The 27,758-nt window shown below is 46.9% G+C and overlaps 1 protein-coding gene and 1 non-coding gene across 2 annotated transcripts; both read right to left on the bottom strand.

The window, feature by feature from the left end:
* Window positions 1–7,414: 7,414 nt before the first annotated feature.
* Window positions 7,415–11,116, bottom strand: LOC142558225 (uncharacterized). The gene is made up of 3 exons (XM_075670382.1): window positions 11,052–11,116; window positions 9,609–9,667; window positions 7,415–7,701 (listed from the first exon to the last, which is right to left on the bottom strand). Exons 2-3 carry the CDS (start codon window positions 9,655–9,657, stop codon window positions 7,430–7,432), a joined length of 321 nt encoding a protein of 106 aa, XP_075526497.1. The 5' UTR covers window positions 9,658–9,667; window positions 11,052–11,116; the 3' UTR covers window positions 7,415–7,429.
* On the bottom strand, window positions 9,846–9,918 carry TRNAP-CGG (transfer RNA proline (anticodon CGG)). The gene has a single exon. It is a non-coding gene; the product is annotated as a tRNA-Pro (tRNA).
* Window positions 11,117–27,758: the final 16,642 nt, after the last annotated feature.

Genomic DNA, 27,758 nt, shown 5'->3' with positions numbered 1-27,758 from the left:
CACGTATACACGAAACCCCGCAACAAGATATTTAAATATACGTATAAGTCTCCAATAAATCTACGTATCTAAAAAAAGTCATTGTATACAATGCGTCAAACAAGGCAAATAAACATGTTGCGCAATCAGAGATTCACAGAATCGTAGACACCATCCCCATTCCATCTACTCCCTCCGATGTATCGCACGCGACCGGAGGCGGCGCGCTTGCTCCCCGCTTTTCTCTTTTGCACACACAAGACTGAGCCACCATCGTCGTCTCACCCATTCCAGCCCCCCATCCCCCTCCCTACGCTTTCACTCGAACATACAGCATGCGGTGCGCGGTCAGGATGTTATCGCCCTTGGACTTTATACGAAACATGAGCGCAACGGCAACGGCCGGAATACGCCTGGAGTGTCCATATAATTGCTATCGCAATACTATATAATTAGACTATCCGGCAACTGAAACCTCCCGTGGCCCATTACTGTCCGCAAAAGAAGTAACAAAATTGAATTTTAACCATACGACAATTCGCTGCGGCACAGCAACGTGTATTCTTTTCCTTTGTGGGGCCGGAGCACCGGAATGAAAAATCGCAAAGTATGTTGGCCACAATCGAATGCCTACTTTGGGCACCTAATCTACCTACCGAAAGAATATTGAAGAAAACGTGAGACGCTTGGTCCACCGAGAACCATGGGCGTCTTTCGCTGGAGTTTGAGGTATAGTAGCGGCGCCTGGTGGCGGCGCGCGAAACGTTATCTGGGTAGTACCGGCTTGGGTAGTATTGAGACCTGGCTGTGGCGAAGCACGTTTCTAGCCCGAGTTTTGCGTCGATTCGCGCTTTTTCTTGCCCTGTTGCAAGTGCGAAAAAGCTCGTCACTTCTCACAGACCCCGCCGACCACGTTGCGAGCTCGCCGCAGGCTTTAGTTTAACGAAAATGGACTTTCCGTGAGACGTAATGCTGGAAGCAGTAGGAATCGGCGACGCCGATGCGGAGAGACCTAGCTCAGCCTCGAAAAACCGTCACCGTCGTTACTTCTGCGTTGTGGGCTGCCATAAACAAGAAGGCCTGGATCCCAACACCAGATTCTACCGTTTTCCTTCAAGGCCTCACGAAGCGAAGCGTCAGGCGCGCTGGATAGCTGCAGTTTGTCGCGCTGGGTAACCGAAACCTTGCACCATGCTGACTGCTGCACTTGTCTTGAAGCTTGCTTGACTATCTGCATTCTAAAATTCGGTCTTTTGCACCCACACTCCCGACGGCAGACCGACATAGCAGCAGGCATGGCTGGTGATTCACGATTCGAGACCCGGCTACAGCGACAATTAACAATTCGACCGGTGCGAAGTGGTGAAGTGACCAGGTGTGTGCAAATGAGCACAAATGGTCGGGCTCATTCGATGACAATTCACTAGTCCACTACGAGCAGCACAGGTTAAGATAGTTAAATGCGCTCATCCTTGATCTCAAGCGAGCACGTTGAGGCAGCGCAGCAAGGCAGTATTGATTGCAGCACATCGATGTTCGAGCGCTGTCATTAAAAGCTACACCAAGCCAGCAGCGCTCGAGCTCGCGCTGCAGCGCGATTCGCACGTACGTTGCTGGAAGCTCATATGCATAACACCACTTAATTATCAGTTGCTAAAGGGACAGATGGCCGCTACTACAGTGCAGGCATAACTACTTGTCTAGCGGCATGCAGTCAACAAAGATTGCAGGAGGCCCGTCGTTTCGCGGCATGTCGAAAGACCGCAGTTCCGTACACATGATGTCTGCTTATCGCTGCTGTGAATTCATTTATAGCAAGTATTTCCTCCGGTTTGTGTGCCTGAATCTAGCAGCGTACAAACCTTACCTGAAGTTCAACTTCGTACGCGACTCGCTTCACTTGCGATTGACACCACGCTAAAACTTCGCCGCTTAGTTCTTGAATGGCATACACGTATTCGGCGTTGCATAATTTATTGCCTTTACGCAGCGTGCCACCCCTGAAAAAATCTTCTGCGCCCGATGTTCTCTGCAAACCGTGGTACAACAAAACCGAAAGCGGCGGCGCCATGTTGTAGACGTGCTTTCCGAAGCAGACGACCGAGCTTGGTACTACTCAGTGCAGGACAGGGGGCGCTTTTTAGCACCATTTTCGCAGCGCCTCCTGAGCAATGCAAGAGCGCCATACGCTTACTGCTCGGTATCCTACTCTGGCGAGACAGGACTTTCCGGAGAGGTTGCGCTCAAGCAAACGCGGTGCAATTCGTCGACTCCCCACAGTGATGGCGGCGAGCGACGATAGTTTCTGTTTCTCGTCTGCTAGCCAGAAAGCGCCCAAAACTTTGCCAGGCGAAAATCCACTCGGCCAGAGAAAAGCGAACGCACACCGAAGTGCGCCGCGTGGTGGTCGGAGCAACACGAGAAAAACGCATGCGCTCTGGCTGCCTCTGGCAGCCCGCGGGTAGGGTAGCGAGGACAAAAAAATTGAAGAGGCTCAATGTGTCCTCGCGAATAAGAGTCAAAGTAGAAAAAATAAATGAGAACGTAGTTACCTTGGCTGACTTTAGTGTCTTGACATGGATGCTTTTGCGTAGGTGAAAAAAAAGTGTTCATATTTTTTTATGTGTCATGACGGCACAAATGAACCACCAGAACGCTTCATCTGATCGGACCTCGCTGCTGGCTTTGTCAACTTGTCTGATAGTGTGTTGATTTGGCTTTTCTCGTTGCATGGTCCGATGTAAGACTTTAGAAAAGTCAATGCACCTTTGGCGTCCAATATTTATAATAACATCAAACCGACATAGTTCCACAATTGAAAATCTTAAGCACGACTTTGGAAATGTCCAATGCACCTTTCACATCAAAATTTTATGAGAACTTTATACCCATAAATTTCGGAATTGACATCCATGCGCTGCGTAGATTCCACGGCCTCCGCAAGATGCCGTGGCGAGCCCGTTCGCCATCAAAACGCCCTTGAAACTGTGCTCGGATGGGGCTGCTTGGCGTTACGTGACTCCCGGTGCATGGGCGCTGCCGGAAAATCCAGCCCGAGTTCGCAAGGTTCGCGCTGAAACGTCTTTTCGGGCGTGAAAAAGACATTATAGAGAAAATTCAGAATGATTTCCGGCACCGGGGATTGCTTGGGTGGGCGGTGCATGGACAGCACAAAAAAATTTCGGGGAGGGGGATGTAGCCCCATAAGCCCCCCCCTCCCCCAACTAGCGCCGAGCACCCGCTGCGAACACATATGATGTCACGGGAAGATGGTGCGCGCTAGTTGGTGTCGCCACGCACCTGTCGCCTTTGCGCATTTCCTGGCTCAGGAACCCTCGGAACACGATAACACCGTCATATTAGCGGCTTCAGTGCAATCTATCAAAACTAGTTAGTTAGTTAATTCGGGTTTAATGGCGCAAAAGCGACCAAGGCTATGCTGCGCCATATCAAAACTAGCTGCATTTTCCTCTTTGTGTCCTTTTAAATGACATTCGCGTTAAGTGCTATATCAATAACTTCTGATGCATGAAATACGTAGAAGAAACGCTCAAGCTTTATGATGACAAATGCATTTAAAATGCTAAATGAAGGACGACCACATGACTATTGATTGTGGGAGTTCCCGAAGGAAAGGCAAGAAAGCGCAATCAGCGTGTCTGGCACTTCTTTGCGGTGCGCCAACAGCTAACCGAAAACGCTGCTTGCACTGACATCCACCTTAGAAACCTTATTGAACCGACTTAGACTATTCAATGCTGTTGGGTGCTGGGGGGCTTGATGCAAGCCCGATGCGACAGCTGGCGTTTGCATGAGTCCGACACGCTGAATGCAGGCCAACAGGTTGGCTCGGCCTGCTTTCGCCGGATAGATGTAAACGTCGTGTACAGGGGGTTACCAATATAAAGCCACCGCGCGCCTTTATATGATTTCAGAGTGTTGTTTTCATAGCAGCCAAAGTGTGGTAGGCAATCAATGACGGCATGCTATAGCCCATGTACTCTGATTTCTGTTTGTCTCGGAAAAAAAAAAGGGAATCGTTTGTTTATTTCGCAAAAGTGTTTTTCGAGGGAGAGGTGGCGCTCGGGAAAATTGGATTCCGTGTCGCCAATTTTCACGTACCGCTTCTGCACGAGGACAACTTTATTTCGAGCTAAGGCTCCAGCAGAAGCAATACATGAAGCGGCAATTGAGTGTATTATGTATTATTCACCGTTCTGTGCACGGCTATTGGGAGTTTATCCCACTGCTTGCATGTTACTTCAGTCATCGCAGTCGAAAACAAGCTAGAATTGACGCATGGAGGATGAAGTTCCACCTGTGATTTTATGTTTCCTCAATCTTCACGCATGATTGAATGAATATGGCCTGGTTGCCCACACCTATTCCGTTTTTGGTGCCCGAGAAAACGAAGAGAGGTCCTGTTCACGGAACTACCGTTCGAAATCTCGTTCTTTCTTGCTTACTTCTGGCGCAGGAAGGGATCGCGTCATCGTAGAAGCATGAAAACATCACTGAGTTGGCAGAAGTTGTTTTCTAAATGCATAATATAGTAAAGAACTCAGGAAATAAAACAGTATACGTGGTTCTCTCTGCTGAGCGAAGTTGCGCTTGACAAAGTATGTCTGTCAATGTAAATAACACGAACAAAATTCGATGGGATCCATCTTACGATTGCTATCGACAGTAATGCGTTTAGCATTGAATCACTATAACCACACAAGAAATTTCTACCGTCCTTTATCGCGGACCGACGCATCCCAACACCTAAGCAAGGTAGCACACCGTATGACATTAGAGAAGTGGCACAAACGAATTCACCCAAGAACGATTCCATTACCTCGACCCCTCTATGCAACTGCGGATGTTACCAGGGCTTCTGCGAAATGAGGAAACAATGCTGTGCCGCTTACGCTTGGGCGTCGCATTCACCAACGCATATACGTTTTTGGTTGGAATGACTGATAGCGCCAACTATAATGTCTGCGGTGTCGAGGAAACTATAGAACATCTACTGTGCTACTGCCCATCTTTTCAAAACGAAAGACATAACCACTGCAGAGCTCTCAATCAGCTAGATAGAACACCGTTCACCTTGAAGAAGATCTTGGGACCATGGCCTGGTATATCGCAGCTACAAAAGGCCACCAAAGCTCTGCTGCGATATTTGAAAGCTACTGGATTGAGTGAGCGTCTGTGATCCTGACTGAGAGACCGAACGATATACCGAGTAGACTTTCTCTTCTTCTTTTAATCTTTCCGTCCCCTTTCCCCTGTGTAGGGTAGCCAACCGGGCACAGTCCTGGTTAACCTCCCAACCTTTCCTTTATGATTTGCTATCTCTCTCTCTGCCTACAAAATGAGATATGCATGAGGCGTGTACTGCAACGGGATTCCTCTTTCGCTCTTCCCTAAGAATACTTGGGGCCATCTAGCGCCGCCGTCGCGAAGCCTGCACGTGGCCTCCGAAGTGCACGGCGCCTGCGAAGGCTGAGGCCCAAACAGTGAAAGGTTCCTTTCCTTCGAGCGCTTCCTAGCCTTACGTGAGGCCTCCTCACAGCGAAGGACCGATGGAGGAAGCAAGCGAACTCTGAAAGCTCCCTTCACCCGTCCTCACGTAAGGAGCGGTTGCCGCATGCCTGGGTTAGACATTATCTCCTAAAAGCTTTACGCGAACACCATTATTCAATGAAAAATGTATCATCGCACAATCTTTAAATTGAAGAGCTAATATAGAGAAGCGTGGAGGCTTTCTTCTATTTTTGTTTACTAAACTTTAAATAAAGTTGCGCATTATAGTGCAAAACTTATGTGCTTCAGCAACGCTGGCACGCCGGCGTCGTGCAACGCCTAGCAACGCCTAGCAACATAGAGTTTCCTGCAAAAATTACTAGAGGGAACTCTGGCGCTAGTGTCTACGGGAGCTGCAATGGGCGCGGTTGTCCCAGCATGCGAATTATGGGAAGTACATGGATTTGCCTAAACTTCGTCTTTTTGGCTTCAAGCCGGCTTCGTGACTTTGTAAACTCGTCATTTTCAACAGTGTATTACGCCTTAAATAATTAAATAAACATCATTAAAATTGCCAGACTTCAGGATTCGAACACAGGGACTCTAGCGAAGACGCCTGATAATGAAACCATTAAGCCGCGGATGCATGCATCGACAAGCGAATGAAACGCCCTTGCGAATTTATCGCGGGCATGCCAGTGCCTCGAGACGCTTGGCGCGTTTCGATTTGACCACCTGGACAAGTTCAATCCTTGCAATTAATAGCAATGGTACGCGTTCCCGGCTGGTAAGCTCCTCGTCTGGGGCCGCCGGGTTGGCACGACGTCGACGGTCTCTCTCCCGCCGCTGATCTCGCTGTCGCTCCTCGTAGGTACGCTGCTCTTCAGGCGTACGGATCACGCGTGGCCTTCCCATAGCGACGGTGGAGCGAGATGGTACCAAAATTCTCCTTGGTCGCCATACCAGGCGCACACTATGTGGCGCACTACGTCATACATTCACAGAGAGACAGCTGCGACGGAGCGCCGTTTTAAACGCAGGTGGCCGTTAAGCTGAGCTCCGACGCGAGCGGCGATGTGCGTTTGCTTTTGTTGTTGGCTCTTTCTTCTAGGGCCAGCTTTCCAGGGCAGAGTTTTTCCGCGCGTACGCCATAAAATCCTGGATTCTAGCCATAGACAGCGTCATTGTAAAAATTCAAGAGAGTCATTGACGTGCCTAAGCATCTTGATCACTTTGACCAGGTCAACGTTCTCTTCCGTGTATTTGTCACGTTGGGACAAGAAAATGTCGCTTAAAAGTTTAGCTAAACAAGACCCAGTGCATTTCTCGTCCCTTTGCACGAAATCTCCGTAATTATTAACAGTGATCATAGATGAGAGACAAGCTTGATATTTGTAAAGAATAGGCAGCATGTAAACCTGCACCATTCAGGAACATCGCAAGACAAGAGTCTTCAATAAAAACCCTGAAAGCGTAACGTTCAGTTTGCGGAATAGAATTAAACAACTCGGCAACGGCCACGAAAAGGCAATACTGGATACATTTAGGCATTGCTCTCGGGGAAAAAAATTAAAATTAAATTATACGGATCCCACCACTGTGAGCATCGATGTAAGCTAAGCTTTCTATGCTGTGTGCTTTGATTGACGACAATTATTAGCGATATCGCGGCGATACTTCGCGAACGACTGCTTCATCATGTACGCTACCAGTCTCCAGTGAAACCCGGCTTCCTTCACGCATCTTTTCGACGCAGAGGGACATGTTTACGTATGTACACGTTGTGGATGTGTGGTAACTAAATGGAGCCCTAAATAATACTTTTCACTGCGAATCACGAGCGGTTGAGTCTCGCAAAACGTTTCATGTAAGTTACAGTTCATTTCACTGGGAAATAATCAGGTATACGTTCTGATAGAGAAGATGCAATTTATTGTATTCAGCCTTTGTTAATCAAGCTCCCGACAGCAGCCCCGACAGCGCCGGATATGGCGCCGTTTGCGATGATCCCCGCGACAGCCGCAACTAAGGCCGGAATGGCGTGCTCATCGGTTTCATCGCCGACGCTGTCGACAGACTTTTCGAGTGTATTGAAGGCACCGATGATGTCCTCACGGTGCTCCATGAGGGAACGGGAAATCCTTTCCGTGAGTTCTTTTGTTGCCTCGTCTACGTTCCTTGCCGGCTTGCTCAGCGTGGCTGCGTGAATTTCTGTAACGTCGAGCGAGTGAAATACGTTAAGCATGTCACGTAAGCTGGCATTCAAATACATGCAGTGAGGACGGCGAAAAAAATAATGAATGAAGAAAGAGTTCGGCAGAAAGTATATCGTGATAGATACGTGTTTGAAGCGGTCACGACAGTGCACAAATGGAAGGAATGCACAACACCACGGCAATATTGCTGTAAAACGACGGCATTCTTACGGTACGTGAGAGCCGGGTGAAATGCTTTGGACGTAGTGTTCTGTGATAGTAAAATATTCCCTTCGCGTCGCAACCACCCAGTGTGCTTAAGGCGTCCTTCGCGCGATATCGAGGGCAAGTCAAATAGCGGGCACGCATTCTTTTCGCTTATTCACTACAGTCGCCCTGTGGAGTCGTGCAGTGCGTGTATTAAATAAACCGAAATGGTGCATGAAAAGTAAGCTTAGGGAATGAAAGGGAGAGAAGTACTTACGTATGCATGAAGGTAAATAAATCTTTCATCCCTTCGATTAACGGCAAGATACTTAATTAGACAGCCATTGTCGCCTTTCTAGTAAGGTTGTTGTATACTAGGGCCCCTTTAACGTAAAACTATTCCAATGTGTTTTATTCCAATCTCCTGACGTCAAATTTACGTAACCGCCGACGCAAGCATCGGGCGGTCACCCGCCAGGTTCTCTGAACAGACCAATCAAACGCTCTCCTCGTTCATAGGAGGTCACTTTTGTTTGCTTGAAAAACGAATAACATTGCCTACACTGAGCGGCTTGTCTTATCTAACTGGCTCACAAGAGGCGAGGAGCACGCTCAAGTGGAGAGGGATTCGATAGGGCGGAGCCACTACACTGAAAATCGATAACCGGATGAAGAGGGTGGCGGCGGCGTCTGCGATTGGTCTGCCTTCCCTGACTAAGCTTGCGGTGGCTCGTCGACAGTCGCGGCGGCATACAACGGAAGCTTAAGAATGACGCTAAAACGAATCCTCTGCAAAGGAGAGTTGGCAGAACGAGGTCGTAAACGGGCCGAAAGTGCTCGAAAATGTTACACGGCCACGTAGAAACTTTTATTACACGCAAATAAACCTATGCTCTTCGACAGGTGCGAGTAGCCAGTGCCTAAGCGATCGGCGGCAGCCAACTTTTATTCCTTTCGGAACGGGGCAGCCTGCGGCTATTCAGAAAAAAAAAATCAGTTTTGTTCGGCATATTAATGCATCTTTATCGCGTACAAGTCACTTTGACGCGGTGAGTTCTTGCGGTTTTGTGACGTCGCGTGAGAGGCAGGTGAAGTGGGCGGAGCCCTAAAACTTTTAACCAATGGCCGAAGGTAATGGCGAAGAGGCGTCGAATCAGAAATAACGATTTTTCTTTTGTTCGGTCAAATCATGCATAATCCGTATGTACACGTTTTATCAGATGGGGAGCTATCGCGGTTTTCGTGACGTCGCCTGACAGACAGGTGAAAGGGGGGTGGTCCAAAAATGTTTGACCATTCGCGAAAGGCTGATTGCAAAATTGGAATAGAAAAGTTTGGAATAGTTTTGCGCTATAGCGCCCTAGGCCTTTGTTAAGATGAATATAAAGGAATAATATTTAATCACCTGGAATGTGCGACTATTCCTTTTTATGTAATAGTAATAATAAAGAGAGAAACATTGTAAACAAAGAAGTAGTGACAGGCACGAAAACTTTTGTAGAACATGAGAGGAATCACTTGCGGTGTCTCACCGGCTGAGAAATTGCCAATATTATTATGCTTGTAAACATAAAGAAAAAATTTGAACTCAGGTTTTCTATGTCTCCAAGAAGAGAAAATATCCGCTATACTAAATCTAGAGGGAACACTGAATGTATGCATTTGAACGAAGAAGAAAGCACAGATGCGTGCCAGTTGCACAGTGTTGGTACTTACGACACAGGTGCCCCAGAATAACGAGTGCCAAGATAGCGTAGGAGTTCATGGCGAATGGCCTGCGGCAAAGAACGAGAAGAGAGGGGGTTAACCGAGGGTCCCGATTTTTATTAGTCATATCATGAGAAGCCAACAAACACTGACACCAAGGACAACATAAGGGAAATTACTTGTGCTTAATAAATGAGATAAAGAAACGACAAATTAATGGAAATTAAAGTGGATGAAAAAACAACTTTCCGCAGGTGGGAACCGAACCCACAACCTTCGCATTCCGCGCGCGATGCTCTACCAATTGAGCTACCGCGGCGCTGTTTCCCCATCCACTTTCTTGGGTACCTATGTGTACTAGTAGAACGCTGGGAGTGTTAACCAGCGCCACCACTCACATACCTTGGCTACTAGGTCACATACCTTGGTTCTACTAGGTCACATAAAAACCCAAGAAAGTGGATGGGGAAACGCCGCCGGGGTAGCTCAATTGGTAGAGCATCGCACGCGAAATGCGAAGGTTGTGGGTTCGGTTCCCACGTGCGGCAAGTTGTTATTTCATCCACTTTAATTTCCATTAATTTATCGTTTCTTTATCTCATTTATTAAGCACAATTTACTCTATGTTGTCCTTGGTTTCAGTGTTTGTTGGCTTCCCATGCGGCGGCAAAGAAAAGCACGCAAGTTGATAGAAATTCCTGAGGCCATACCACCTCTAGGAGGCACTGCAAAAAAATGCACTCATGAATGAAGATTTTGGTTGCACCTCAGGAAGCCTGTGTGGGCTAATCCTGGAACTCTATTAAAGATAAGGAAGTTGCTTTTGTTGTTTTCTGACGCGCAGCTGACACACACTAACGACAATTGCTACGTAAGCCGTACGCCATGTATCGCGGTACAGCGACCGTTCTTGTGACGGCAGAATTTTTGATTTTCTCTGCTAGTCTCCAGGATTTCTATTCTTTCGAAATATTCGCTGTTATCTCTTTATCTGGTACATTACAGTGAATTGGCGATTGATTTCTCCAACTGAACGACCCCCGCCACAAACTATTTTTTTCTAGTTGTTTTAGTCGCTAGACGACAAGTGCGTTTTCTTTTAAATTATCAATCTGTATTCCATATAGTAATATTTCATTCAGTAAGTACCGTCCTTTAAATATTATGTTCGACGGATATAAAGAGTCCGTATAACACGCGACAAGTTCTTTGAAAAGATAAAATATTTAGGCAAATAATATTACTGATATTGTGCTACGAATGAAACAGTATTTTACAGAACGACATTAGCAGGGTAAATTGTAGCGCGTTTTAGTGTTGTAAAAAATTTCCTGGGAAAACGAAGTATCTTTTTGCCTTCAGTCTCTTCAGCGACAGTTTGTGTGTCTGAAAAGCATACAGTGCTGAAATTTAAACAGAACAACAATTTGCTAGAACCTGAGGTCAACTTACGATGAAGATGCAGGCTTGATTTGGTCTCCGTTTCTGCCTTGATGGCCACTGTGTAAAGCTCTGGAACTGTTCTGAGTTTTTATAATTGGAAGCAAGCTGCAAGTTTCTTGCCCTCTGTAATGTTTTAGCGGATGTTACGATAAAAAAAGTAGCTTACCTTCTTTTTTATCCGCGAGTACACATTTACCATGATTGTGAGAGGTCAATCGATATATGAAATAGCACTGATGTAAGCAGATACTTGAGATAGGGTACGTGAGTGTTTCTACTATGCTAGTAGCAGCACAATGAGACCACACAATGTAATCATCGTGGCGCCATGACAATGAACTTGATGGACATTGACGCGTGGCCTTGTGATAAGCATGCATACAAGTAAGTGCACCGGTTTCCAACGAATCCTTTGCTGAATAGTATTTAACTAAGTAAGTTAGTTCATAGCTAAGACGAGTTTGAACAGCTGGACTGAAACAGAAATTAAAAAGCTAAGGAAGATAGAAAAGGACGTCGCTGGGTCTGAAACTTGTAACCGCTGCCATTTGTGAATAAGTTTTAAGAGAACTGCAATAATTCATCTCTTTAGAATATGTTTGTCAGCAGCAGGGACGTACCTAGGATTTCTTTCGGGGGGGGGGGGGGGGCACCCAAAGTAACTTTTCTACGGAAATGAGGGAGGGGGGTACCTTTACTACTACAACTGTGAATAATGTCCACCATTCGCCATTAAAACGCATAAACCGCAAAAGATAAATCAAATAAGGTGTATCTCACAGGTAAGCCTGTGAGATACACCTCTCATTTACTTGGCAAACAACGAACTGCATCAAATGGCCTCACGAATGAAAGAAGCGCAGGAAGAACACTGCCAAGAACAAATACAGAAGCGAAAGCGTAAAATAAAGATTTCTAGTAGCATTTTATTTTCATTAGCTCTGAAGGAACTATAGAGAAATATTGCGGAAAGATCACAGTTCTTTTGGATCCCTCGTTTACTGCTCTACCAAGTTCAGTGCCAAAACCGACTCGTGCTGCTTTATGGGAAGCTGCGTCACAGTTGCGACGCCCTGAGTCCCGTACAACCGCGTAGAGCGCAGGACTCTGCGGTTCTAGACGTAGTGTGGCCACCGTGAAAACAACAACATTAGCACAACAGAGAAGTGGCTACATCAGACGACTCGACTGATAACTGCAGAAGCGTCATTCAAAACACACGGTATTATTCTGCCCTTCCGGTGGCGTCTTCTCTGGTTCCCTTCTAACTAAAATATCATCATCATCATATTTTTGTGATCACTGCATGACAAAGGCCTCTCCCTGCGATCTCCAATTACCCCTGTCCTGCGCCAACCGATTCCAACAAGCGCCCGCGAATAACCTAATTTCATCGCCACACCTAGTCTACTGCCGTCTTCTTCTGCGCTTCCCTTCTCTTGGTACCCATTCTGTCACCCTAATGGTCCAACGGTTATCTAGCCTGCGCATTACATCACCTGCCCAGCTCCATTTTTTCTCTCAATGTGAATTAGAATATCGGCTATACCCGTTTACTCACCGATCCAGACCGCTATTTTCGTCTCAACGTTATGCCTAGCATTCTTCGTTTCATCGCTCTTTGCGCGGTCCTTAACTTGTTCTCGAGCTTCTTTGTCAGTGTCCAAATCTCTGCCCCATATGTTAGCACCGGTAAAATGCACTGATTGTACATCTTCCTTTTCCAAGATAATGGTAAGCTTCCAGTCAGGAGCTGACAATGTCTGCCGTGTGCGATCCAACCCAATTTTATTCTATTTATTTCCTTCTCATGGTCACGGTTGCCTGTGATTAATTGAGCAAGGTAAGTGTAATCCTTCACAGACTATAGAGGTTGACTGGCGATCCTGAATTCTTCTCTTGCCGGGTGTCAGGATTGGGGGCTCAATCCCATCGCTCGTAACCCGTTGTCAAGATTGGAGTCCGGCATGAATTAGAAGGTAGCTGGACCATGCCGTCGTCCAACTTATCCACGCTGAGGACGTTGATGAAAGGAAGGACTGCTTCTCATCGAGAACGAGGAATATGGGTTTATTTACGCTATCTACATGCAGGTCATCAGTCTAACATGATTGCTTGAGAAAGTACATCAGTCTAACATGACAGCTTGAGAGAGTACATCAGTCTAACATGACTGCTTGAGAGAGTGTACTGAGCAGCCGCACAACAGCGGTTTATAAACACACGGTCCTCACTTGATACCCAGGTGACGGAAACGGCCGACCAGCCATCGTAAACAAGCCGCCTCTCTGCGGGACGTTTTACGTACACACACACCCACACATACACTTCCTTGCGTGACGTTCGCAGTCCGGAGCCGACGTCAGACGGACTTTGTAGAACTCTGGACTTGTGTCAGGAAAGGTGCCTTTTATTCCCCGAGCTGACCCCTGCAGCGCGACCGGGTGCCCATTGTCTTTCGTCTTGGACGGTGCGTGGAAAGAGCCTCTAACTCGGTTCCCGCGAGCACTCCCCCGCTCGCGGCAGACCAGGGCGGCGGTCGCGGCTCAGTAACAATAGTTGGTCCGCTGATCGCATTCAGTCACAACGGCAACGAGGCTAGAGCGTAACGGTGGCGTTCCAACAAAAGTTGCCACCGCCGTCGCAACTGTCTGGCAAAACTTGCACCTCAGCTAGGCCGTTCTTAACAGCGCATCCATGGCCCGAAAAATTTCGACTGTCCAGCGCTGATAACCGCTGGGCAGGAAGAGAACGACTGGTGGCCAGGGGGTGATGCCTTGGACCGCAGCAACCACTTGTGTAATGATGTCGCCGCCCCAAAACATCCAACAAGGATAGGCAACTTCAAAACGAACCCCACAATACGGCTCTGCGCCGAGATGACGTACCTTGGCTCCCACTTTAGACCCGCTAGGCTTCAAAGAAAATATAAGTGCAGAAACAAAAATGCGTCATTTCGCTATGCCAATTTTTGAAACACTTTCGTGCTGACAAATTCAGCAATCATGGATGGAATCCCGCTAAATGAGAGGGATCTTCTTGGCTTAACAAAATTAACAATAATAATCCTAAAATTTAGGCGGGACCCTTAAACCTCTGTTGCTTGCGTCGCATTGAACTATGAATTCCTTTATGTAGTCTGGCGCGCGAAGCACAGGACGAGATACCAATAGCGTTTTCCAACTTTAAGAAGCGTTCTCTTTGTCTTTATCCCAGTGTACGCTACTCGGTGCTCCCTTTCGGAGGGCGTCCGTTAAAGTACTTGCCATTTGCGAGTAATTCGGAATGTACCGTTGATAGTACCCCATAAGTCCCAAAAATGAACGAATGTCTGTTTTCGTGCGCGGCTGAGAAAATTCTCCAATCGTAGCTATTTTCAGCTTGGCCGTGCGTCTCGTGTCCTGGCCGACAACATAGCCCAGATAAGTAACCTGCGAACAACCAAATCTACACTTTTCCGCTTTCATCGTTAAGCCGGCTTCCCTCAACCATGAGAACACCTGTTTGAGGTGCGATACGTGTTGTTCCCAGCTGTCCGAAAAAATTGCTACATCATCAAGATATGGCAAGGCGAACTCCTGCAAGTCTTTTAGGACAATATTCATTAACTTAGAGAAGCTAAACGGCGCGTTCTTCAGCCCAAAGCTAAGTGCGAGAGGGCGAAAAGGGCCTACAGGTGAGATGAATGCGGCATATCGGCTGGCACTTTCTGAAAGGGGAACTTGCCATTACTCCCGCACGAGATCTATAGTTGAAATGTATTTAGCAGCGCTAACTCTTTCACTTCGTTCCTGAATATTGGGTATCGGGTACAGCTGATCCCTAGTGATGGCATTTAACTTCCTGTAGTCAACACAACGACGAGGGTCTTTGTTAGGGGTTTCTACCAGTATTAGCGGTGACATGTGGTCCCTCTCAGCGGGCTCAATAACTCCCAACTCTAGCATGCGCTGTAACTCTGCCTCCAGAATTTCTCTCTGTCTTGGGGACACCCTGCATGTAAGGTTTTGATCTTACGGGTTCGGTTGATGTCAGCTCTATTTCATGCGTTATCAGTTCGGTTCTACCCTGCCGATCGCTGAATCTGTCGAGATATTCCCCTAACACCTCTTTTAGCTCATCTAGCTGGTCGGGTCTTAGAGCGTGCGAGCTTACCGAATGTTTTACTACTTCTTCTAGGCCGATTTCAGAGTTGGAGGTCGCCCTATACTCCTCAAACTTGGTACTAGTGCCATCCTGCTCTTTGATGGTATAGTTAACGACTCCGCTCCGCCCTACATACGGCTTCATCAAATTGCAGTGATATATCCCCACCTCCTTCCTGCGACCGGGCATTTTCAGAGCATAGTTAGTATCTGAAAGTTTGTGCAACGCTTTAACGGGCCCGTCCCAGTGAACTTCAAGCTTGTTCTTTCTTGAAGGTTTGAGGATCATTACCTGGTCTCCGGCATTAAACGTACGAAGCCTCGCATTCTTGTCTTAATAGAACTCGGCGTTCTTTTGAGCTACTCCCATGTTCTTTCCCACTAGTTCTTGAGTTGCACATAGCCGTTCCAGCAAATTTAGCACGTATTCAACCAATGTAGGACTCTCTCCTTTTTCCTCCCACATCTCTCTTAACATCCATCGTGGAGAACGGAGTGTCCTCCCATACACTAGTTCTGATGGCGAGAACACTGTCGCTTCATGTGGAGCCGTTCGCAAAGCAACCAAAGTTGCCGGCCGACAGTTCTCCCAGACATCCTTGTGCTCGTAACAGAGCGCACGCGAAACTCGCTTAAGCACTGAATGCCACCTCTCTACACTGTTTGACTGAGGGTGATAGACGAAACTGTGTATTAACATTACCCCGCACTTTTGCAAGAATGTGGAAGTCAGTGAGCTGGTGAATACTGATCCTTGATCCGCCTGAATTTCGGCTGGAAACCCAACCCAAGCAAATACTGTCAAAAGCGCGACTACTACTTTGGTGGGCTGAGATCTTTCAGAGGGATTGCTTCTGGAAACTTTGCAGCCGGACACAGCATGGTAAACAAGTACCTGTAACCTGATTTTGTTTTTGGTAGAGGCCCTACCGTGTCTATTACAAGTCGTCTGAAAGGCTTTGTTATTAAGGGCACTGTCTTTAGTGGAGCTTCCCATGTCTCTCCTGGTTTACACGAGCGCTGGCAGGCGTCGCATGATCTTACAAAGTTTTCTACGCCTTTGAAACAGCCAGGTCAGTAGTATTCCATAATCGATCTTTCTTTTGATTTGTTTGTGCCTAGGTGGCCGGACCACCGATTTCCATGACAGAGACTCAAAAGGTTCTCCCTGTACTTAGTAGGTACGGCTAACTGATCGAAAATCCTACCCTTTCGATCTCTGTAGTGCCGATACAACAATCCTCCTCTCTCATGTATCGTCACGTCGCGCCTAGCAATGCCTTCTTTAGCTGTGTGATGTAATTTAGCTAAGCTCTCATCATTCTTTTGCTTGGCTGCCAGTGACTCTCTATCCGGGCTTTTCCTCCACGTCTACAGGCTCCGGTCGTCTAGTCTGCGAACCCTTTTTGAACCCAAATGGTTTCCGCGGTCCATTTCGACCGTCTCAGTTTCCCTCATCGGCGTTCAACTTTCTACGCGTTGCGTACTCTTCGGCTAATTCATCCGCCCTTTCCATAGTGTTTACATTCCCTCTGTCTAGCGCCCACAGTTTCACAGCTTGGGGGATGCTTTTGTAAAACTGCTCTAGACACATGCATTCAATGATCATGTCTCTGCTGTCGTACGCTTCCGCGCTTTTCAGCCACTCGACTAGGTTGGCATTTAAGCCGTACGCATACTCCGGATACCCCTGGCTATCTTTCTTGCCTGTGCTCCTAAACCTTTGCCGAAAAGCTTCGGCTGAAAGGCGGTACTTCTTCAGGAGACTAGCCTTAACTTTTGCATAATCATATGCATCCTGTGCACTCAGTCTGGCAATTAATTCCGCCGTCTCACACGGCAACATAGACAGCAAGCGCTGTGGCCATGCACTCGGGCCGAAGTTCATCTCCTCGCAAGTCCTTTCAAAATTGCTTAGGAACAAGCCTATGTCGGTCCAGACGTCAAATGGCTTCAATAGCCTGTCCATGCGGTATGATTGTGCCTCACTTGATCGTCCCAGAGCCCCTTCACTTCCTTGAGACAACTCCAAACGTTTGCTTTCAAGTTCCAGTTGCATTTTTCTTAACTTGCGATCTTTATCGCTTTCCTCTCTCTCTCTGTCCCGTTCTTCTCTTTCCCGTTCTTCTCTCTCCCGTTCTTCTCTCTTTTTTTCAGAAGTTCCAACCCCATTTCAATTTCTTCCTCACTGGCCTGTTCGGAAATTAGCTCCAATAATTCCGATTTTAGCATTTCCTTGCGTACATCTAGACCCAGTTCCTCACCAACAATCAACAATTCGTCTCTCAGCAGTGCTCGTAACTCCATGATTGCTGCTTTACTGCCTTGGTCCTGCTCGCTAAATCTAGCTAGGAAAACACAACCTAGCTAACACTCAACAATCTAGCTTCCCTACTGTTCTAAACAGAACAACCACAAAATGAAGCCTAGAGAGTCGAAGCAAGAACCAAGCACTCACCGCAGACACAGCACCACGTCGCAAAGTCTATCTCACCGCTGTCAGCAAGTTGTCAGGATTGGGGGCTCAATCCCATCGCTCGTATTGGAGTCCGGCATGAATTAGAAGGTAGCTGGCCCATGCCGTCGTCCAACTTATTCACGCTGAGGACGTTGATGAAGGGAAGGACTGCTTCACATCGAGAACGAGGAATATGGGTTTATTTACAGTATCTACATGCGGGTCATCAGTCTAACATGATTGCTTGAGAAAGTACATCAGTCTAACATGACTGCCTGAGAGAGTACATCAGTCTAACATGACAGCTTGATCGAGTACATCAGTCTAAGATGACTGCTTGAGAGAGTGTACTGAAAAGCCGCACAACAGCGGTTTATAAACACACGGTCCTCCCTTGATACCCAGGTGATGGAAACGGCCGACCAGTTATCGTAAACAAGCCGCCTCTCTGCGGCACGGTTTACACCCACACACACACCCACACACACACTTCCTTGCGCGACGTTCGCGGTCCGGAGCCGACGTCAGACGGACTTCGTAGAACTCGGGGCTTGTGTCAGGAAAGGTGCCTTTCATTCCCCGAGCTGACCCATGCAGCGCGGCCGGGTGCCCATTGTCTTGCGTCTTGGACGGCGCGTGGGAAGGAGCCTTTAACTCGGTTCCCGCGAGCACTCTCCTGCTCGCGGCAGACCAGGGCGGCTGTGGCGGCTCAGTAACAATACTTGGTCCGCTGATCGCATTCAGTCACAACGGCGACGAGGCTAGAGCGTAACGGTGGCGTTCTAACATAAGTTGCCGCCGCCGTCGCAACTGGCTGGCAAAACTTGCACCTCAGCTGGGCCGTTCTTAACACGGGCTATTCATTGTTATCTTCGTCTTCTGCATATTAATCTTCAACCCGACTCTTACACACCCTTTGTTAAGGTCCTCAATAATTTGTTGCAACTCGTCTCCAGTGTTGTTGAACGGGACAATGTCATCGGCAAACCGAAGGTTGCTGAGGTATTTGCCGTCGATCCTTACTCCTAAGCCTTCTCAGTTTAATAGCTTGAATACTTCTTCCAAGCACGCAGCGAATAGCATTGGAGAGATGGTGTCTCTTTGTCTGACCCCTTTCTTTATAGGTATCTTCCTATTTTTCTTTTGTAGAATTAAGGTGGCCGTGGAATCTCTGTAGATATTTTCCAAGATGGTTACGTAACCGGTCTGTACTCCTTGATTACTTAATGCCTCTATGACAGCTGGTATATCTACTGAATCAAATGCCTTTTCGTAATCTATGAAAGCCATATAGAGAGGCTGATTGTACTCTGCAGATTTCTCGATTACCTGCTTGATGACCTGGATGTGATCCATTGTAGAGTATCCCTTCGTGAAGCCAGCCTGTTCCCTTGGTTGGCTGAAGTCAAGTGTTGCCCTTATTCTAATGCAAATTATCTTGGTGAATATTTTATATAATACTGGGAGTGAGCTAATGGACCTATAATTTTTCAATTCTTGATCCATAAATATTTTCACAAACAACGGTTGAATTTGTTAATTTTCGCTTTTCCTTCCAGTTTGGCTGTTGCCCTGGCTCTCTCCCTCAGTAGATTGCTTAATTTCTCATCTTGCGAGTCTTGTTTCCAGTTGCCAATGTTGCACGAAAAGTGCTGTACAATTAAGGAAAAACCAGACGTAACGGGTGACAGTCATATTGGTTATGGGTTTAACCATTATTGCAGAGTTTTATGATAGATGCTGTTTCGCATTATATTATTTCCCACCTTATCTAACCCATATCAAATCAAATCAGTTTATTATTATCACATCATATGTTAATTACAGCATATAAGATGTACAGATGGGGGTATATGGTTCCAGGGGATCTGCAACCATCGCGGCGAGCCGTTACTCAAGTAAATAATGAAGCAAAATAAAAAATTAAACGCAGTTGGCGTTTTCTCCGGCCGCAACACGTTCTAGAAGCATACAGACCAGCTGACTACGAACCAAATCGCTTTCTTCATCCCTGGATCAGTCTAAACAAAAAAAGTTGAACTTATGAAGCAAGAGCGATGCTCATGATCGTTGAATAGATGGGGACAATTCAACGCATCGAGAATTAATCGCGCGGGCACCGAATCGGTGAGAAAACTGCCCTTCACACCCCAGGAGATGCCGATAACTACCGCCCTCCTAAAGGATTGAAAAAGGCAGCAAAATCTTGACCACCGAATAGCTGCCAAGTCTCAAGAATGATTAGGCGGCGCTTTAGGAATGTGTGTGATAATTAGTGGCATGGGCGGAGACGGGCGGGTGGGGGGGAGGTACGCCGCTGTATTTCGAGGGGGGCCCGGGCCCCCCCGGGCCCCCCCTTGGGTACGTGCCTGGTCCGCAGTCAAGATCAAGGAAGCGTGCCAAATCGAGTTTTGAATTGCATAACCATTAAAGACTGTCAAGGGAATCCCCGTTATCGCGTATATAATTTCTATCTGATGACGAAACGTGTCAAGCGAATTTGCAAAGTTTAACATGACTTGCCATGGATGGATACACGACAGTATCAACTTGCCCCTTAAGGCGCACGACGGTGCCTCTATATTGAACGGCGACCTCACTGGCACTGTCACGTGAACAGAGCGAGAATGCTGTCTCGGCTATTTATGTTTCGAACGCGAGCCCCCTGGGCATCGTCAGAATTCCGTCTGGGCTGCTGTAATTACGCATGAAATGCCCAGAACATCACCACAGAAGCTGGAGCGCGTGCCTTTCTACTCGCGCGTTCAGAGAGGACCTCTGATCTATACAGTCTGGACTTTTCCCGATGGAAAGGTCTACATAGCCTTGACCTCATTTGAGGTTTACCGACAACAGTTACCTTGCCCTCGCGCTACCAGCGATCACCACGTAGCCATGATACCAGAATAATTACTCTTAAACTTTTTCTGTTCGCGAAAACTGGATACACAGGATTATTTAAGGAAGTTTATGAACTTTCGCCTAGCTTAGGTTGGCCGCTTTACAGAAATGTTGGGAGCTGAATGTAGCGCATACAATAATATTTGTAATATTTAGCAGCCTAAGCCGCTGCTAAATATTTTTTTCTGCCAGTTGTGATGACCGAGTGTTCGTTGCTTGATTTTCTTTCATTTCTTTATTATTCTTTTTCACTACTGTAGCTGTAATGGCTGCCTTCGGCTCTCGATGCGGCTGTCTATCACATAAGGGATGCCAAAAGGCTATCGTTATTATCTCGTAACGACAATAACGTCGTGGCAAGAAGAAAATAAAATGAATATCAAATCAAGATAAGAAGATGCCTCATAGATTCAGGGGAATTCTCACTGAAATAGTCGCTGCCTTCCGGTCCACTGAAGTGTTTCTGGTGGCAGTGCAGTGGCCATCAGCTGTTTTTTCACTTACACATTGTCCACACAAAGCACGTTAACGGGAACATTCGAATGGACCACAACCGGAGACCCAAGTAGATCCAATAGGGACGATTTGGAGTCGTTTGAAAATAAAGTGTATATTTATTTCCTTGAGAATTGGGCTGTATATTGCTTTTTTTTCTTGCCAAATAATATTCTCGAGAATTGGCATACAACTTATTTGTCTGAGCTGGAGTAAATGCCAGATTGCAAAGCTTCTGTGCTGTCTGTAACATCAAAGGGCTGACTTCGTTGTATGGCAGACGTTGCTATAAACCTCCCAGTAATTCAGCACGAGTCAGCGAGGTCTGAGACTTCAAAGCCATCGTCACCGTTGTCTTTTTTTTTCTCTCTCAAGTACCGACTCCGCGAGACAACTTCGCATTCTAGCACGTATGGTCTCCTAAGCAGAGTGGAATACCGCACATACAAGGCGCACAAGACTGCCCAGACTAAACCCGTCACTGCAACTCAGACCTCCAGCCGGTCTGCACCGACGCGAGGCGTCTCGTCTGTGTCGGTTGTGGCTTGGAGTTGCCTTCACGAAAGCCTACTTAGCACTAATTGGAATGGCTGATAGTCCTGCATGTGATATTTGCGGATGCGAGGAGAACATTGACCACTTATTGTGCCATTGTCCTCAATTTCAAGCACAAATACAATCTTTGTCCAACACATTGAGGAAATTCGATGATCGTCCTCTGAATGAACAGATAGTACTAGGGCCCCGTCCCCACCGATCATCGGCTCAGAAGGCAGTGAAGGCACTTTTGTGCTTTCTCAGAACACCTGGTTTATGCGAGCGACTTTAACTCAAGTACTGTCACCGTTGTCATCGTTGCGGTGCCGTCATCGTCGTCATAATCGTCACCTTGTCGTCGGCCATCATTTGTCGACGTCGTGTCGTCGTTGTTATCGTCGCGGTGCCGACGTCGTTGTCGGAATAACGTCGTCCCTATTGCCAGGTGCTGTTCTGGGTAGCACTAAAGCAATTCCTCATGGAGTGGCCCTTCGCATTCTTTTTTCTTGTAGTCAATATTCCTTTCCTCATTTGCCTCTACGCCGCTCGCCTGCAGCCTCGTTAGGATGACTCGCGTATGAGGCTTCCAGCAGAGCTTAGGCACTAATGATGGGCCGCAAAGGTTCGTGTTGAGGAGCTCGAAATACGGCAAACGAACCACACTTCAATACCTACAAGAAGCTTCGAAGAAAAGTCAGCGGCCTCGGGCTAGGAGCCCTTGTTAAGGTGAGAGCCTCCACAACCGTCTTTTGATCCGTTCTTTCACTGCGCCATCTGCACCCTTGCGAGAGCCGTACTTTCTCTTCGTGTGCCTTTACTTGCGCTAGGGCCCACTTTTACCGTGCGTCTAAAGGAGGTCTGTATGATGTCGCTTCCATGCGGCTTTTCGCACTCGCCTTAATGCACTCCTTGGGCTACCAAAGTAAAACGTGCACAAGAAGGGAAACGGTACTACAACAATTAACACTGTGCTTAAGTTTTTTTTAATTCTCAGCCTGGACACTTCGTCCCAGTAGCTACGCTTGCCGTCACACCTTATGTATAGATCCGACTATGAGCTGTGAGAAGTTTGTATGTGCATATTGATGAGGCGGCTGTGATCTTTCGGTGAAGCAGATGGTGGTTTATGTAAGAATGAGCACGGGTTAGCGTGCGTGTTTTTTTTTTCTTTTTGCATATTGCTGGGAGGGACAGCAGGCAAACCCATCCTCACACGATGAACGAAAGAAATCAGCTTAACACTGACGTCATTTCGCTGTCAGGCGAGAAGCCTGCGAAAGAAAACCAGCCAGGAAACCACGAAACTAACGCTGAGTTGCAGACGACGCGGTGGGTCTGTAGCAAAGGCATTCTGCTGATGAGCACTCGATCGAGTGCTCGACTCCCGGCTTCAGCCCTCGTTCAAATTGGCGCGCGATGAAACATTACCGCATATCGGGAACTTGATGCATGTCACACAACCATAGAGGGCAAGCTCTTAAAGTAAAGTGAAAGCCATAAGTCATTGCAGAAACCTCGCTTGGAACTCGTCCTCAGAGCTCCTGCATGGCTGCCAAATGTCGCTGGCGTTGGTGGACGTGTCAAATACTTGGCATTTAAGAGCATCGGACGCCAGCGGTATGGTTCAAAATTTCCCTTGCGCAAAGTTGTGCAATCGTGGGTAAGCTGAACCGTTGCACCAGGACACCTCTGGCGACTCCTCGTACTCTTCCAAAGCATCCGGGTAAATGTTTAACTCTAATGCAACAGAGGACCTGTCAACAGCGACGGCGGCTCGGGCAAGGAGTTGTTTGTAAAATAAGCTTAACCCCTATATTCTAAGAGACGCACCTTCTTATCCAATGGCGTAGCCATATATTTCGTTCGGGGGAGGGGGGGGGGGGCTCACACTGCAGCTCGGTCTCCTCCTTAAGAGGAAGCTTTAGCTCAGGTGCTCGTATCTAAGTACATGTAGAACGAGAATTCGGCTTTCTCCTCAACCAATGCACCAAATTTGACGAGATTTGTTGCATTTAAAAGAAAAAACTTAAATTCTAGTTACTGTTGGTTTCGAATTTTCCATTTAGGTTGGCAATTCTTCATAAAAAATTCACCAAAACCGCAAATTTTCATAAATCTAAACTGTCGAGTTTAAAACTATGCAACTTAGCAATGAACAATGATATCACAATTCTGTGAACTTCACCTAATAGTACATCTACAGCGGACAGAATTTCTATGTTACACGTGAATCTCAAGAAATTTAGTATTATGGAAATACGGCTTTCGCAGAATCCTTGTACACAACGTAACCAATTCACGTAAGATACGAATTGACACACCAAATTTGTCCGCTTTGACTTTTATAATAGATGCCGTTTACTGAACAGCGACATGTGTGTTTGGTGCAGAGCTATTAGGTTGTAGACGTCGTGCTTCTATATTTCTTTCAACTTTCGAGGTTTTCAATATATTTAAACAATGTTCAGGCCCTAAATCAAAATTCCGCTTGCAACAGACACTAGAATTTAACTTTCTCTCTCAAATGCAACAAATTTCATAACAAGCGATCCGGGGGTTATCACAGAAAAGCGTTTCTGCGTTTTACATGTATTTGAATAGACCGCGTCGGAGTTGGGCGCGAGCTAAAGCTTCCTCTCAAACAATTTGTCTGGGGATCAAATGCATGAATACTAACTGCATTGTCATTGCTGAAGATGCGGCAAACGAATTCTTGAACGCTACGCACTGTCAAAACAAGTAAAATATGTATTTTTTTCATAAAAGAATATACTTATATGTGCCAAAAATTGTGCCCAAAATAAATGATATGAATACTTCCATGTTTTTTCTCTATTTAATAAGTAAATAAAATATCACACGAACTTTAGAACTATATCAGTTCGAAACCAGCAAGGCAGTGCATGCCGCCGATATGAAAAATGTAAAGGCCATGAAATTAACAAGCTGAGGACAAATATTGTGATGAAACTTTGTCATTCAAGAACCTTGTTTAGATTCTTGTACATAAGCAACGGCCAGTGAAATATCTCAATGACGCTGTCATTTGTTCCAATGTATTACGCAGGAGCAGCTGTCACCGGTCGTGTATCGTGAGTAATTGCACCGAAATTATATCCGCAACCAACAGAGAGCACGTGTAAAGAGCAGGAGTTCTGCAAAATAAACGAGGGCGAGTCAAATGAAAGTCAGCCAATGCGGATATACGACAAACTGGGTGCCTTATTTAGAAATAGTCTCCACGATTATTTAGACATTTGTCCCGTTGTCTAACGAGTCGCGTGACTGCCGTCTCATTAAATTCCTTGGGTTGCGGCTGCAGAAAGTCTGAAACTGCCTCTTTCACGCCATCGTCCGACACGAATCTGGTTCGCTTGACCTGTTTTTTTCAAATGCTCCAAAACGTAGAAGTCGCAAGGCGACAGCTCTGGGCTGTATGGCGGATGTTGAAGCGTCTTCCACTTGAACATTTCCAGTTTTGTATTAAACACATCAGCGACATGGGGACGGCATTGTCGTGGAACAAGCTGACCCAATTCGTCAATTCTCCACGTAGTTTGTTCTTGATTTCGACACGCAGCCGATCTGGCGTTTTACAATAACAAAACAAATTGATAGTCTCTCAAGATTTAGCAAATTCTATCAGTAATGGCCCCTGAAGATCGAAAAAAAATAAAGTGATCAACACCTTTCCGGCGAAAATGACGGCCTTTTCTTTCTTAGGGGTGGTGAATTCGAATGTTTCCACTGTAAGCTTTGCTGTGGTGTTTCAGGCTCGTAGAAGTGGCACCATGGTTCGTCCCCGATCACAATTGGATAGAAGAAGTTGTCACCCTTAATGTGATACTGGATCAGATGAGTCAAGGCAGCGCTCAACTTCTTAGTCTTCTGGTAGTAGTTCAAACTCTTGGGCAACCATTGCGCATACAAGAGCGCATAACCGAGATGTTCTGTAATTATGGCGTGAACCGAACCGTGACTGATGTTCAAACGCTCCGCCACTTCATCGATGCTTATACTCCGTTCTTGTCTCATCACCTCATAAACTTTTGCAATTTTGTTAGGGGTGATTGCACGATGGCTTTGGCCCGGCCTTGGCTCATCTTTGCAACTTTCACGTCATTCTTTTAATATGCTTGCTCGAACGCTTCACAGTGGCCAATGAAATAAAATTTTCAACGCACACGGCGGCCATATGGCGGACTAATTTCTTTTTGGGAAAAAACCTTCAGCTGTCAGAAACCTCAGGGCACCACGCTGCTCAACTTCTAGAGCGTCCATTGTGTCGCGCAACCATGTTCAACCCACTGTATGAGAGCATTAAACAACCTTGATACTCACCCCTCCGTGTCACTTTGCCTCTGTGTCACGTGCAAGCCTCGCAGATAATCGACCTAAAATTATGGCGCGGGGTAGGTTGGCTCACATGAATTTTACTCGCCTCGTACATTACAAATGCGAAGATACAATGAAATATACAAATGCGAAGATACAGCTTGATAAAAGGCAAAAAAGTGTCACTGGATACACAGGTCACTGCACGTATACACGAAACCCCGCAACAAGATATTTAAATATACGTATAAGTCTCCAATAAATCTACGTATCTAAAAAAAGTCATTGTATACAATGCGTCAAACAAGGCAAATAAACATGTTGCGCAATCAGAGATTCACAGAATCATAGACACCATCCCCATTCCATCTACTCCCTCCGATGTATCGCACGCGACCGGAGGCGGCGCGCTTGCTCCCCGCTTTTCTCTTTTGCACACACAAGACTGAGCCACCATCGTCGTCTCACCCATTCCAGCCCCCCATCCCCCTCCCTACGCTTTCACTCGAACATACAGCATGCGGTGCGCGGTCAGGATGTTATCGCCCTTGGACTTTATACGAAACATGAGCGCAACGGCAACGGCCGGAATACGCCTGGAGTGTCCATATAATTGCTATCGCAATACTATATAATTAGACTATCCGGCAACTGAAGCCTCCCGTGGCCCATTACTGTCCGCAAAAGAAGTAACAAAATTGAATTTTCACCATACGACAATTCGCTGCGGCACAGCAACGTCTATTCTTTTCCTTTGTGGGGCCGGAGCACCGGAATGAAAAATCGCAAAGTATGTTGGCCACAATCGAATGCCTACTTTGGGCACCTAATCTACCTACCGAAAGAATATCGAAGAAAACGTGAGACGCTTGGTCCACCGAGAACCATGGGCGTCTTTCGCTGGAGGTTGAGGTATAGTAGCGGCGCCTGATGGCGGCGCGCGAAACGTTATCTGGGTAGTACCGGCTTGGGTAGTATTGAGACCTGGCTGTGGCGAAGCACGTTTCTAGCCCGAGTTTTGCGTCGATTCGCGCTTTTTCTTGCCCTGTTGCAAGTGCGAAAAAGCTCGTCACTTCTCACAGACCCCGCCGACCACGTTGCGAGCTCGCCGCAGCCTTTAGTTTAACGAAAACGGACTCTCCGTGAGACGTAATGCTGGAAGCAGTAGGAATCGGCGACGCCGATCCGGAGAGACCTAGCTCAGCCTCGAAAAACCGTCACCGTCGTTACTTCTGCGTTGTGGGCTGCCATAAACAAGAAGGCCTGGATCCCAACACCAGATTCTACCGTTTTCCTTCAAGGCCTCACGAAGCGAAGCGTCAGGCGCGCTGGATAGCTGCAGTTTGTCGCGCTGGGTAACCGAAACCTTGCACCATGCTGACTGCTGCACCTGTCTTGAAGCTTGCTTGACTATCTGCATTCTAAAATTCGGTCTTTTGCACCCACACTCCCGACGGCAGACCGACATAGCAGCAGGCATGGCTGGTGATTCACGATTCGAGACCCGGCTACAGCGACAATTAACAATTCGACCGGTGCGAAGTGGTGAAGTGACCAGGTGTGTGCAAATGAGCACAAATGGTCGGGCTCATTCGATGACAATTCACTAGTCCACTACGAGCAGCACAGGTTAAGATAGTTAAATGCGCTCATCCTTGATCTCAAGCGAGCACGTTGAGGCAGCGCAGCAAGGCAGTATTGATTGCAGCACATCGATGTTCGAGCGCTGTCATTAAAAGCTACACCAAGCGAGCAGCGCTCGAGCTCGCGCTGCAGCGCGATTTGCACGTACGGAACTGGAAGCTCATATGCATAACACCACTTAATTATCAGTTGCTAAAGGGA

This window comes from Dermacentor variabilis, chromosome 9 (assembly GCF_050947875.1).
Source record: "Dermacentor variabilis isolate Ectoservices chromosome 9, ASM5094787v1, whole genome shotgun sequence".
NCBI classification, from domain to species: Eukaryota; Metazoa; Arthropoda; class Arachnida; order Ixodida; family Ixodidae; genus Dermacentor; species Dermacentor variabilis.
This window is presented reverse-complemented; position numbering and strand designations above follow the sequence as displayed.

What these genes read in the sequence shown, in the direction of transcription:
- LOC142558225 (XM_075670382.1), bottom strand. Translation starts at nt 9,657, where the DNA reads ATGAACTCCTACGCTATCTTGGCACTCGTTATTCTGGGGCACCTGTGT. An exon ending in TATTCTGGGGCACCTGTGTC is followed by an intron (nt 7,702 to 9,608) that starts GTAAGTACCAAC and finishes TCGACGTTACAG; the next exon opens with AAATTCACGCAGCCACGCTG.